At 43.0% G+C, this 14,694-nt stretch overlaps 1 protein-coding gene across 8 annotated transcripts in view; it reads right to left on the minus strand.

Annotated features, from left to right (window-relative positions):
- The window catches only part of phldb2b (pleckstrin homology-like domain, family B, member 2b), a 47,564-nt gene extending 38,181 nt beyond the window's left edge, over positions 1-9,383 (minus strand). For 4 of the 8 annotated variants that reach the window (XM_053611111.1, XM_053611114.1, XM_053611115.1 and 1 more), the window contains exons 1-3: positions 9,079-9,382; positions 3,039-3,107; positions 2,097-2,220 (exon numbers count right to left, since the gene is read on the minus strand). In XM_053611111.1, the coding sequence (XP_053467086.1) occupies positions 2,097-2,220; positions 3,039-3,107; positions 9,079-9,105 (220 nt within the window). In that variant the 5' untranslated portion in view covers positions 9,106-9,382. Of the gene's footprint in view, positions 1-2,096; positions 2,221-3,038; positions 3,108-9,078 lie in introns of all 8 variants that reach the window. The other 4 variants (XM_053611112.1, XM_053611110.1, XM_053611117.1 and 1 more) reach the window with 3 other exon arrangements.
- Between the last annotated feature and the right edge of the window lie 5,311 nt (positions 9,384-14,694).

Raw genomic sequence — 14,694 nt, forward strand, 5'->3', positions numbered from 1 at the left:
AACGCAGTGGAGGAAGTGAGGTCATTGCCTTGTCCTGTCTCTGTTCTGATTCATTTCCTGTCTGCGTCTCCTGTAGAGAAGTTTGAGCTGAAGAGAAAAATGTGTGTACCTGTCATGTGTGAAATTAAAACTCAGCTGAATCCTCCTCTCTGTCTCTATAAAAAGACTCGACTCGACATAAACAGAACGAACCACACCCGGCATGCATGATGGGAACGTGAGCATCAGAAAGATGACCTCTTCACCTCTTCTCCTTCCCCTCAGATAACCTTAACGCCGTGTTCGTCCTCCCTCAGGCCTACAGGCTGCACTAACAATAGATGTCATGTGCATCCTCTCGCCCACAGAGTCGCTCACACAGAGCAGACACGTCAACACACACTGCCTGATTTATTTACAGATCAGAAACCTACACACACACAGTACATACACGCTCCACCATGATACACAAAGGGGCCAGTGCTTGGACCCCTGAAACACAAAAACCATGATTAAGCTAGTCCTTTATTCATTTAAAATATTTCACTAAATCCCAATTCTTTAGTTGTTTTTGGTATTTTTTTAAAAGGTTAATTAGGGGTTAATTAAGGGGTTAATTAAGGTTAATTAAGCCTACTCTAACCATACACAGTGATTTACATTTCCTCGATAGGAGGTGCAAAAAGAAGGCCTTAAAGATTTTTGAGCCATTTTATGAAAGCTAAAAAACCTTTCGTTATCCAATGAACCTTAAAAGAATGCTCGTAGAACCCTTGCGCTTTACAAACTCCCAGTTATTGGTCATTTTTATTATTTTATTATTTGATGATTGAAACTCTCAGCATCTTCCTGTGGCAGTGTTCCAAATCACATACCACACACTAAAAGTGCATTTCTATAAATTAGAGAGGTAATTAGCGAGCTAGGAGTGTTAGCTAACTAGCTGTTAGAAGCTTTTCCAGTTATCATGATGATGGTGACATACATTCTTAAAGAATTGAGAGGCCTTAATGGTTGTTTCTTTAATCCGTCTGAGGGAACAGCTTAAAGTAGGAAGTGTATTCTCTCGGAAAGGGTTGTATGGCATTTAAACAGTATCATTAACAGAAGGCGGCTGATGTGAGTGTGTGGAACAGTGTTAGCGAGGGTGCTTATTAACAAAGAGTGTGAGATGCAGTGAAGTGAGTGTACTTCTGGTCTTCCATTCTGCAAGAGCTCAGCAGAGACATGAGGCCGCATTCTGTTCACGAGTCAAGTTAAAAATAATTTAATTTGGGGGCGGGGATAAGAGGATTGTTCCCATGGTTATGATTGGTCAGTCTCAAACAATCCCCTTTCGTTTAAACCTTGATCTCATCAGTGTTGCCAACTTAGAGATTTTGTCGCTAGAGTTGGTGACATTTTAGACCCCTTTATTGACGTTAATAAAAACACAGCTTAGTGACAAACCTAATGACTATTTGAGCAGACGCTAGTGAACTCGAAACGGTTCTCCAGCTCACTGAGATATGAGTTGAGACAGCAGATTCAATGACTCTCCATCAGAGTGTAAAGCATTACTGTGTTGGACTTGCAACCAATCACTGAGCTCTATTATTCCAACAACCAATCACTGAGCACTATCATTCCCAACAACCAATCACTGAGCTCTATTATTCCCAAAAAAACAATCACTGAGCACTATTATTCCCAACAACCAATCACTGAGCACCATTATTCTCAACAACCAATCACTGAGCACTATTATTCCCAACAACCAATCACTGAGCTCTATTATTCCCAAAAAACAATCACTGAGCTCTATTATTCCCAACAACCAATCCCTGAGCACTATTATTCGCAACAACCAATCACTGAGCTCTATTATTCCCAACAACCAATCACTGAGCACTATTATTCGCAACAACCAATCACAGAGCTCTATTATTCCCAAAGACTGAGCGACTAACACTGCCAACACTGAATCTCACTCAAAGTAAAATTCCCAAAATGGCGCATATAGTCTCTGAACACTCGATTCATGGCTCCAAGGAATCATTACAGAATCACGTGTACATTAATCATACGTGGAAAATGTAACATGTACCATTCGTGTGACTCGTCTGTAAGGGACTTACCTTCCTTCAGAGGTAGTACGGTGATGGCCACACTAAGCCGGCCGCTCCCCAGACTGACCAGGTGAGGCGCTGTACTCTGAACCTTCAGTCCTTTCCCCGTGTCAATCAGGTCCAAAGGTGAACTCTGTACATCACACAGTATCTCAATTTAAACCTGCTGAAAACTGATTAGAAGAGATTTCTAACGGTTCTTAAAGAGTTTGAATGTGTTTCTGATGGTCTGTAATGGTAGGTTCATGTTGTTCCTAATGGTGAGTTCATTTAGATAGTAATCATCTATCCTGGGTTCCAGGGATATTTAATGATAACCAGAAAATCCCTGGAATCTGATGGACGCCATTAAACCAACGCTCATTAAGGGCGTTGTATTGGAAACCATTATGTATTGGAAACCATTAAAGATTTTTTTTAATGGATAAAAAAAATTCCAGCAGGGATGAGTCAAGCTTCATCCGTTTATTTTTTTTATTGAACAATTGTTTTATTTATTTGCATGTTAGAAAGCCTGAACATGATTGGCTGAGATGCAAATAAAAAAATTTCAGTCTTTCGTCTGCATCAAAAATTCACACTGTACTATAGTATTATAATGTACTGTTCATTACGGTAGTATGTGATTTGGGACGTAGCCTCAGGCAGTGACGGGTCATGATAGCGCTCCATTTTGTTAGCAATTAGCTAGCTAAGGATTCCGCAGTTACGACGAAGCTCCACTAATTAGTTATCTTTGTATTTTGTACAAACTAGTAGAAGTACACAGTTCTCAACAGTGTTATGATCATTTTTATCTTGAATCTTTCACTTAAGAACAGTTTCAGAACGGTTTTGTGGACTTTTTGGAAATTTGCATAATGGCTGGAGAACGTTAGTGTGGAGACACGCCCACAGCTGAACCTAATCCTGTTTTTACTGTCGGAAAATTAATAAGAGCTCTGAACTTACCTTAGGAGGCGTGAGGTTCTGGTCTGACTCCGGCTGCAATGTGCTGTCAGATCTGTCTCTCACAGCGTCCTAAAGAACACACACACACACACACACACACACACACATTAGCACTACTCTGTGACCTACAGTACATGCTGAATATTTATCTCACAACATCTGACTTATTCATTTGAATCTCAGAGCTTCAGGAGCAACACTGTGTGAAACCTGATAAGGGAATAAAAGGCTGGTGATTACTCCTAAACACATGAGTACTTCCACATTAGTGCAAAAAAAGGACATAAATACATAAAGACTGGACACACAATCGCTCTCAGATGCACAGTTGAAGAAAGTGTGAAGAAAGTTCTGAAGAAGTTGAAGGCGACGGTGCTGAGGGTGGGAGGAACACGCAGGAATGTTCCGAGCCTACAATTTCCCACGAGTCACTGGGAGAGCTTGGCATGCATGACCAGCGGAGGAACGGTGAGAATGGACACGCTATAGGAGATGGAAATGGAGGCAGAAAGGTTCCTCCTACGCGCTCATGTGTTCCACAGCTGGACTGAGGAGATTCGGGCAGTTAAATAAGGAATATATTAAACAAGTTCTCCAACAACAACCTGAGGGTTTATTTAACTTTTTTTATATTATTATTTAACTAAATAAACCAGCTTAGTTTATAGCCTTAGCTCAAAAATTATACAAATATAAAGTACATGTTGTAGCTCCATTGGGATTGTGGTTGAAAAAAGTTCGAGAATCCCGCAGATACTGAAGATACTGACAGAGAAAGGAAAGAAGAAAGGAAACCGCTCTATGTAAGACAGCGTAGTGTGTGTATTTCTGGTGTTGGAGTAGTGTTGGAATGGATTTTTACTCAACAGGTTCCTCAAGTGTTCTTTGGCTAGTTAAAGGCTCTCAGTTTTCTAAAGGATTGTACCACGGACCCTCTTGACAAAATGACACTGCAAGATGTAATAAACATGTCCAGAACCTTCTCATTTGTAGCTCTAAATGCAGTCTACATATTGTTCAGACTCCTCTAAAGCCTCAGATAGACCAGAAGTTTGTCCTCCTCTCCCTCCTCCCCAACGTTCTGCCTTGTGTCACCTCCGTTTCCTCTGATTGAGCGCTCGTTTCCCACATGAGCTCACTGCTGGTTCACGCTGCACTGCTTATTCCCTCTAATCTCCTTCCTCTTATCACGCCAAACACAATACACACATTTCAGACCTGAGAAAACAAAAACACAGGTTCTGTCTGCAGAAAGGAGGTCAGGAGGTCCTGTGCTGTTTGCTAACCTCTTCAGAGGGCAGTTAACAAAATCCTGACCCACTTTCTGACCTTCTCAAGACCTCTTTTAGCAAGAACCCTCCTACTCTTGCTCCTCTACCCCTCGTCTGTCAGGTGGGCGGGCGTGTTCGGACAGGACTGAGTTGGCGCTCTGGCACGAGAGACAGTCAGGTATGTCGGCCCCAGGATGTAAACACAGTCGCCAGACGGATTCCGTAACGCCACTGCAGACGCTTATCAGACCCGTAGAGGAGGTGAGGTCTGGATGAGTTGAATTCTGAATACTGATTGGTCAGAAGGTGTCGATTAATTTTGCGACATCTTCAGGACAGAGGAGTTTACGCTTCTTTACGGTTTCTTAGTAACACGAAAAGCTGCGATTTCTTTTTTGTCTTATTAACTGAATGTAATCGTTGGTACATCGCTATGGTGGAAGAGGAAAATAAAACACACTGGAACGTGCTGTTATAGGAAAATAATCAGCTTCAGGGTGGTAACAGTAACTCTGCTTCATCACACTGACACAAATAACAACACTTATTAAACAATGACACGTCATACATCACTTTTATCCATTTATAGTTATATTTAATATTGTGGAACGTCTGTGAAACAAGTTAAACAATAAGAGGAAGCTTTTGGTTTGAATCCAAGCAATGTTGTGTTTTCCCTAAACCGGGGAAGTTGCAGGGCGTTGGAGAGTCGGAGGAAACCTTGATTCTGACAGCGAGGAAAATGATCAAAGTGTGCATGTGGAGACTCCCTATTCATGATTAGAGCTTTAGCGAATAAAGTCTGAGACGAACGGCATTATGGGAGCTGACACGAGGTGCCAAGGCCGGCAGGGTGTGGAGGATTTAAACCGGGAAACTGTCTGTTCATTCCTAATCTAACACAAACAGTGGATTAATGAGGCGGTTCTCCTTTTTATTCCATAGACCCCCTCAGTACACATTTATTCATGAACATAATCCGACTATTTAAATATCAGACACGGTATTTAAATGTGCGCGATAATATTCTGGATATTTATTGCAGCTTTAATCTCCTGGACAGAGCACCGGTTTTATTAAAATCGTCATTAGATTCAAGTTACATTACGTTACATTATCCAAGACCAGGACTAGCCGAGATCGAGTCACAACCGAAACATTGGGAAGGTCGAGTCCAAGTCAAGACTGAGTCCAAATGAATGTAAAAATGATTAGACCATATTTATTAATAATATTATTTGTACAAAGAACCTTCTGAAGAACGCTGAAGGTGCTTGTTTTGGAGTTACTGAAGTTTGGATTCAAATTCGTTCAAATCAAGTTAGCGATACAATGCACTAATAACTTTAATAGTTATTTAAGTTCTATATTTAATATCAAATTTAATAATAAATTTGATAATAGCTTTTTTGGGGGGATTTTTCCCACGATGCCAGCCAACCACCTCTTTTCCACCTGCTGTTCATGTGCCATCACAAGGCAGTGCACCACGATATCTACCCTCTTCCACATATGTTAGCTCACTGACGCCCATGATTGGTTAGAATCCCTGTAATTGTCAGTGGACTTCCCGTCTCTTTTGATCTCTTCACTCCTGGATGTAGATGACTTCGGCATTGTTGGGATTCGAACCTGGAACTTGCGAACTCCCAATGATGCTCCACTGTTCTCCATGGAACCCTGTCGGTCCACAGACCTCACTTTGACAACCGTTCATCAGAAAATACGTCCACTACGTCAAGCATTAATCTGAATCTGCGCTTCAGGAAGACGAGCTTGAAGGTTGACGGCTTCTGATGAGCTTCTGATCTCTCTCAGTGGCCATCATGGCTGCGTCCCAAACGCCAACCTGTGCCACTTGGGACAAAGCTCTCATTGTGTCTTGCCTCCTCGTGGTCGTCGTTAGCTTCCCTCTTACATATGACGAGACAAACCAACCCTCGCTCGTCTCACACACACTTTCTCTCTCTTTCCTCGGCCATGTAAGGACCTTCAGGCAGACAGTCTTCTCTCTGTTCTCGCCATTACAGCAATACAAAAAGCAAACGACTCAAATTCCTTTAAGTCTAACGCTTTGGAAAAGTAATCCTAATCACCACGGAATGCTGAGAAGCCGAATATTAATTCGACACACTTTAGCTGTATAACGAAATGTTCTCCTGCTCTTCTGGCTGTTAACGCTTCATATGTTTGCACGTGTAAACGTCTGAAACAGACGAGGAAGTGTTTTCGCAGGTGTGCGCCATTACCAAAATCGTTGACGTTCCTGACGATTTAAGAGCCGTTCGGGAAACTAAAACGGGCTTCGAACAGATTCGTAGTAGTTTTCGTTTTCATGACGTTTCCTTGCATGAGTGTGTTCTATCACATATCTGTCATATGTTAAATATTTGAGATGTCGAATCGCTTCGGCGTCTCGTTTATTTATTAAAAACAAGTTGTACTTTTTATCCATTTACATTAAAAGTTCTCAAAACGAGTTAGTTCCTGTTCTCACTTGCGTTATAGCAGCTATAAAAATTCCTTTTCCTCAGGTCATGTTACCGAGTATTATATTTTATGAAATATGCGACTGTCTCTCACCTCAGGTTTGATTATTAGGGATCAAAATAGAAATCTACATTGAACTGAATTGGATAATAAATTATGTTTTGCTGACGTCCTTTCACACAAATCAGGACGCCAGCGTCTTGCAGATGAGGTGCAAACTGGGATGCGTCTGGTCATGTGACCTTTTCTATACCACCTGCATAAAAGAAGCTCATTTAAATATTTAAATATCGCACCTATAGTTTATTGGTGCATCTTGGAAAGCTTTACAAACAGAGGTTGTTATTGTGAATGGTTAGTGCTCCATGTGATCTCTCGTGATGTACTCTCTCTCTCTTTCTCTCTCTCTCTCTCTCTCCAGTATCCCTGTATCATCTTTATCTTTAAACAAAAGATGGAATTTAACACAAACAATTTCAGGTCGTGCCAAGACTTGTGCCAAAGACTTAACCTAACATCTTTTGGTATGCAGGGGCAACAGAGAGACCTGTACAGTCATTGCTCCATTGACACCATGTTACTCAGTCCTGCTCTTACAATCAAAATATTCCTGAAATCCTGGGAGAACTTTTAGTGGTTCCTCAACTTGTCTCAGAAAGCAAGAAAAGAAAAGAAAAACCGCTAAATGTTCATCTAGTGAACACCTTTATTAAATACATTCTTTACATTAGTTAGATATTTTAAAATCTGGATATGATTTCTGATACTTCATGAATGAAAGGGTTAACACACTTACGTTACTCCAGCAGCTGGTTAATGATTACGTGAGTTAAAACAGAGTGAAATAACGTGTGAAGGACCGCAGAACAATGACCCATGCAATGCAAAAAAACCTCAGACTTTTACACCTTACGTCCTACAGTTTACTTCAATACATCATGCGTTACAGGTTCTTTATTAGGGCTCTTTTAGGAACCGTTCTGTTTTCAGTAATAGTTGCAAAAAGGTTTCTGAAGGGTTCCATAACCCCCAACTACCCCATAACCCCCCAAACACACCATAACCCCCAACTACCCCATAACCCCCAACTACCCCATAAACCCCCCAAATACATCATAACCCCCCAAACACACCACAACCCCCAACTACCCCATAACCCCCAACTACCCCATAACCCCCCAAACACCCCATAACCCCCCACACACACCATAACCCCCAACTACCCCATAACCCCCAACTACCCCATAACCCCCCCACACACACCATAACCGCCAACCACCCCACAACCCCCAAACACATCACAACCCCCCAAACACATCATAACCCCCAACTACCCCACAACCCCCAAACACTTCACAACCCCCAACTACTCCACAACCCCCCAAACACATCACAACCCCCAACTACTCCACAACCCCCCAAACACATAACCCCCAACTACCCCATAACCCCCAACTACCCCACAACCCCCCAAACACTTCACAACCCCCAACTACTCCACAACCCCCCAAACACATCATAACCCCCAACTACCCCACAACCCCCAACTACCCCACAACCCCCAAACACTTCACAACCCCCAACTACTCCACAACCCCCCAAACACATCACAACCCCCAACTACTCCACAACCCCCCAAACACATAACCCCCAACTACCCCATAACCCCCAACTACCCCACAACCCCCCAAACACTTCACAACCCCCAACTACTCCACAACCCCCAAACACATCACAACCCCCAACTACCCCACAACCCCCCAAACACTTCACAACCCCCAACTACTCCACAACCCCCAAACACATCACAACCCCCAACTACTCCACAACCCCCCAAACACATAACCCCCAACTACCCCACAACCCCCCAAACACTTCACAACCCCCAACTACTCCACAACCCCCCAAACACATAACCCCAACTACCCCATAACCCCCCAAACACATTACAACCCCCCAAACACATCATAACCCCCAACTACCCCACAACCCCCGAGTCTACAAAATTCCTACCATCCCCAATATTTATAAATATATAAACAATTAAAATAATTGATTTATATATATATATATATATATATATATATATATATATATATATATATATATATTTGGTGCCTAGATACAGATTAACATTCACCACAAACTGTAATGTGCTCGTGCACAATAAGTAGAGATCTACAGCAGTACTTATTATCATTATTTTACCATGATTTAAAAAAAAACACGGAAAGTACTTTATCATATAAACCCTTAACATAAAATCTGAAATCTCTCACCGAGGCAGATCCGATGCCCGTCATCATGGACGATCCTGTCAAGTGTCGCGTTCCTCACGTGCGCCAAAAAAAAAAAAAGAAAAAAAGAGAGAAAGTAAACAACAACAAAAACACGACCCGGGAAGCAACACAGAGCGACACGGTTCGTGTTGTGTTCAGATTAATTCGGGATTATGTCGTGAATAAAGCGGTGATTTATCACGGGAACTGAGAGGAGCGACACTGACACCGAACGCGCGCGCCCTCGTCCCGCTCCACCAGCGGTGGAATGCGCCACAGCTGGAAGACCTGCGTGTGCGCATGCGCAGTCGTGACCTCAGTCTCGCCCCTTCTGCACTGATAATGAGGATAATCATGAGGTGTTTAAACACCGCGGTGCCTTCAGTAACCAACTGAAATAACCCCTAAGAGCGTTTATGCAGTTATTATTATTATTATTATTATTATTATTATTATTATTATTATTATTATTATTATCGTTGTTGTTGTTGTTGTTGTTAATAATAATAATAATAATAACAACAACAACAACAACAACGATAATAATAATAATAATAATAATAATAATAATAATAATATCATCATCATTATTGTTGTTGTTGTTGTTGTTGTTGTTGTTGTTGTTGTTATTATTATTATTATTATTTGTGACATCGTTGCGTATGAATTAATTACACTAATGACACTTATTTGGCATCAGTTTCACCTGGTATATGATTCCCCTTTTTCATTCATTTCTTTTTTTAAAAATCCTAAATACATATAAAACAAATAGCAGCTATGTATCCCTAACAGTCACAGTTTATATTTATCTATTTATTTTAGTGGTTAGCATGTTCGCCTCACACCTCCAGGGTCGGGGTTTGATTCCCACTGTGGCCCTGTGGGTGTGGAGTTTGCATGTTCTCCCTGTGCTGTAGGGGTTTCCTCCGGGTACTCCGGTTTCCTCCCCCAGTCCAAACACATGCATGGTAGGCTGATTGGCATGTCCAAAGTGTCCGGAGTGTGTATGTGATTCTGCCCTGTGATGATTTGGCACCCTGTCCAGGGTGTACCCCGCCTTGTGCCCGATGCTCCCTGGGATAGGCTCCAGGTTCCCCCGTGACCCTGAAAAGGATAAAGCGGAATAAAAGATGGATGGATGATGATGATGATTAGTATTCTTAGTAAAAACTCTAGACGTGATGATTAATTTTTTTTTCCTCTTGATCAATTTATCAAATTTATAAAAATGTGTAATACATAAAAATACAAAACACATGCAATCTGTGATTCTTTTACTTTTATTTTAATGCAATATTGCAATATTTTGCAAACATTAAAAAAAAAATCAGTTGGCCTCACAAATTCCCCACAGTTGAAAATAAAATTCTCCATGCTCAGTGCACAACAATGATATATATAAATCATTATTATATGATATATTATAAATCATTTGTTAATTATCATCATAACAGTGATTTATTATAATTTTTTGCTGCACTGCAAATGTTTTCCCTTAGTGCAATATGATGTTTGTCACTATCCTGTAAGTATTTATGAGGACATTATTATTGTTATGATTATGATGATGATTATTATTATCCATCCATCTTCTACCGCTTACTCCTTCTTCAGGGTCGCAGGGGAACCTGCGAACCTGCGAGCCTATCCCAGGGAGCATCGGGCACAAGGTGGGGTACACCCTGGACAGGGTGCCAGTCCATCACAGGGCATCACATACATACTCACACACCCATTCATACACTACAGACACTTTAGACACGCCAATCAGCCTACCATGCATGTCTTTGGACTGGGGGGGGGGGGGGGGGGGAGGAAACCGGAGTACCCGGAGGAAACCCCCACAGCACGGGGAGAACATGCAAACTCCGCACACACGTGGCCCCGGCGGGAATCAAACCCCAGACCCTGGAGGTGTGAGGCGAACGTGCTAACCACTAAGCCATCGTGCGCCCTATTATTATTATTGTTATTATTATTATTATAAGAATGAATGAAGTGTCACTGTGCTCATGGAATTATTAGACAGAGAGAGCAGATTTTTGTGCAGAAACAAAAGAAAATGGACGCTCGTGTTTATATAAACGATCAGTTCTTCTCTAGCTTCTCTCCCCATGTGTTCTGAGTTAGAAAGCTTGTTTGTGGTCACCGAGTTGGAAATGGCTTTAAGACTAGAAGAACGTTAAAGAGAGGTTGGGTTTAGAACATCAGGTCAAAAGTGCACGCTGTCTTTTGCATAAAAAATAATAAGCATGTGTTAAAGCCCATGTTGACACTAGAGCTGAGACACGAAATCAAACATTCATTCAGCCATCATTCATTAGGCGTGGGGATTTTATTGGTGCTATGATGGAATTTTAATAGAATTCTTTATTTTCTAAATTCCTATAAAATACATTATGTTTTTGTCGCCTTATATTTAACACCTGTTATACGTGAAAAGCAGAAGGAGATATCGATCTTCTCAATATACTAACAATACTGAGGATAATCTCAGAAAGGTGCAATATGATTTTATTTATTTATTACTTATTTATTAGTTATCAATATCATACAGTCAAGTCATCCAGTCTTTTCTAAATCTTTCAAGACACTTTTATTCCTTAAAAGTCATATGATGTGCGAAATCCAGAGTACACCATGGCGCTGCTGAATTCTGGATTCCGATTGGTCAAAAAGTGCTGATTAATTTTCTGGAAGTACTGAAATCACAGGTTTATATTAATGCACTTGTTTTAATACGTTACGGTTTCTATAGTAACAGCTCAATGAAAAAAAAATCATTTAATCGTTGATATGGTGAAATTTTGTGTAAGGAGTTTTTTATATAACTCCTTATTTACGGAAGGAGTCTCCAGTGTCAGAGCTTTGTAACTTTATTCTTGAGGACAGAGGAGTTTATGCTTCTTTGCAGTGAAGAGTTAATAAAAATTGCTGTGAGGAATAAAACCCTTCAGGAAGTGCTGTTAGAGCAAAATGATTCAGTTTAAGACTGACAGCTCCATCCACCGTATGATGAGCAGACTGGTTCTGGTGAACCTTCATTTGTATAAGACACGCCATCATTAATCATGATGCTCTCACCCGGGGTAAAACCGTCTGAGAAACAGAGCAGCGGCGGTTTACAAAGCCTTGCCTCTCCTCAGAGCCCGGGAGAACCCGACAGGATCCTCAAATAGCCTAAAGAAGGAGAAATAAAAGGAACGAAAGATCCAACTGAATCTCCTGCGCCAGCTGGAAGGCACAGGGCCTGGAGCTGCTCATGTGGAATTACAGAACAATTAGCATCTCTTTATGTAGGATATTGACTCAGAAGCCACATGAAGACCTGGATCTCGTCAGCCGAGGGAGGGAACGAGTGAGGGAGACAGAATGAAAACAAGAACAATAGAGAGGGAGGGAGGGATGAATGAGGAGCAGGAATGAGTGGGAGTGACAGAGTGAGCAGGAGGGAAAGAAAAGAGTCACCGGAGGAGTACTTGTTATAAAGTCAGATGATTTCTTTTTTAATGATCTGTTCGGTTTCAGTGCTAAAATTCAGGTAGTATAGATGTGAGTGCAAAAGTTTGTAACCCCCCTAGTTTCTGCTTGAGAAATTCGAGGGATAACAGGAAGATGTTTTACAGTTAATCTTCATGTTCATGTTTCTCAGTTTACTTTATTAGCACATTTTAGGCCAGATTGCACCAACAAGGTCTAAACTTTAACCTGGATTAAAACAAAGTTTATGAGTTAATCCAGTTACATCAAATTTTGTTTAACATGCATTTAAGCTATTTATTTTTACAGTAAACTTCAGTCCTCCTCTTTCATTACTCTAAACTCAAAAGTTTTCTATGCTAAGAAAAAAGTGTTAATGATAACTGAGCTCAAGTTAAAGCATTGCTGTTTACTTCAGAGTGAATAATCTGAAATAATCCCAGAATTAATATTTTAAAAAAATAATAATAAAATAAACCTTTCTGATTCAGACCCAGCCTTAATATTATTTTTTTGTTATAAGCATGCTTAAAAGTTTGTATCCCCATTGAGTCATGTTTAAGGTGTTAAAAGATCAGACAGGCTCAAAGTCTTGAGCAGTTATGTTAAGCGTTGCAGGGAATCAGGAAAACAAGCTCTCTGAACTCGCTGATGTTACAAAACGTAGACTGGAGGCGGATGCAGGTCACAGTCTTTATTAGACACAAAACTCACGATTAAAGTAGACGCGGTCTTCACCGGGAAACGAGAACATTCGAGGCATGGAAAACAAACGAGACTACTGATCCAAACAATACTAACCAGGATCAACTAAAGCCACCATATAATACTGAGCCAAGTGCTCAGTCACCCAGACATTTAAATAAAGAACATGATTCACTCAAAGCATGGACACCTGGGGCAAATTAAAGTCACTTAATATGAAACGCTCAATCCGGAAGCGAGCGAACAAAAACAATGTCACGTGACTCGTCAGGAGCCGAGCCAGTGCCCTCTGCTGGCCGTGGCGTAACAGAACCCCCCTCCAAAGGGTGCTCCTCCCAGAGCACCAAGAACCCCCCTCCAACGGGGGTCCCCGGCCCCTGTGCGAGCTGTCTCTCGCTGCCACGGAAAGCGAGGCAGCCTCCGTCAGGCAGCAGAGGGGCGGAGCAACACCCTCACTGGGGTTGGAAGTCGGAGCACCACCCCCAGCGGCGCTGGAATGCAGGGCGCTGCCCCCGGCGGCTCTGGAACGCAGGGCGCCACCCCCGGCGGCTCTGGAATGCAGGGCGCCAGCTCCGGAACGCAGGGCGCCGGCCCCAGCGGCTCTGGAACAGAAACACTGGGCGCCGCCCCCAACGGCACTGGAACGCTGGGCGCCACCCCCGACGGCTCTGGAACACTGGGCGGCATCCCCAGCGGGACTGGAGGGCTGGGCGGCCTCCTCAGCTGGGCAGGGCAGCAGGACAGCTTCCTCGGCTGTGCAAGGCAGCGGGACAACCTCCTCGGCTGGGCTGGACAGCAGGACAGCTTCCTCGGCTGTGCAGGGCAGCATGACGACCTCCTTGGCTGGGCTGGACAGCAGGACGGCCTCCTCGGCTGGGCAGGGCAGCGGGATGGCCTCCTCAGCCGCCTCAAGCTGTCGCTCTGAGGTCGCCATGTTGACCTCAGGTGGGAGCTCCACAGCTGAGACCTCCCCAAAGGCCTCAGGCTGGAGCTCTGCTGTCCTTGTTGCCCCCCACAAAAACTTCTGGGCCAGCCTTCACCTCTGGACTGCACAGCATGGTGCACCTCCCCTGCAGTGATAAGCCCCAGATGCTCAGGTCACTTTGCTGGCTGCGTGGCGCTGTACAGTTCCCCTGCCGTGGGAAGCCCCAGATGCTCAGATCATTTTGCTGGCTGCGTTGCACGGCGTCACTCTTCGGCAGCGGGGACAGGGTAAATGGCGCGAAGGACGACGCGGTGCGCAGCTCGGCTTTGCGCTGAGCAATTTCCTCTTCGAGCTGTTTGCTCATCTCCAGGGACGAACGGTAAAGCGCCCAAATCCTGGCCTCTTCGGCGGCGCTCATGGCTACCTGCTGCTTCTGCATTTTGGGCTCAGTATTCTGTTACGAAACGTAGACTGGAGGCGGATGCAGGTCACAGACTTTATTA

This window comes from Ictalurus furcatus, chromosome 23 (assembly GCF_023375685.1).
Source record: "Ictalurus furcatus strain D&B chromosome 23, Billie_1.0, whole genome shotgun sequence".
In the NCBI taxonomy this organism is placed as follows: domain Eukaryota; kingdom Metazoa; phylum Chordata; class Actinopteri; order Siluriformes; family Ictaluridae; genus Ictalurus; species Ictalurus furcatus.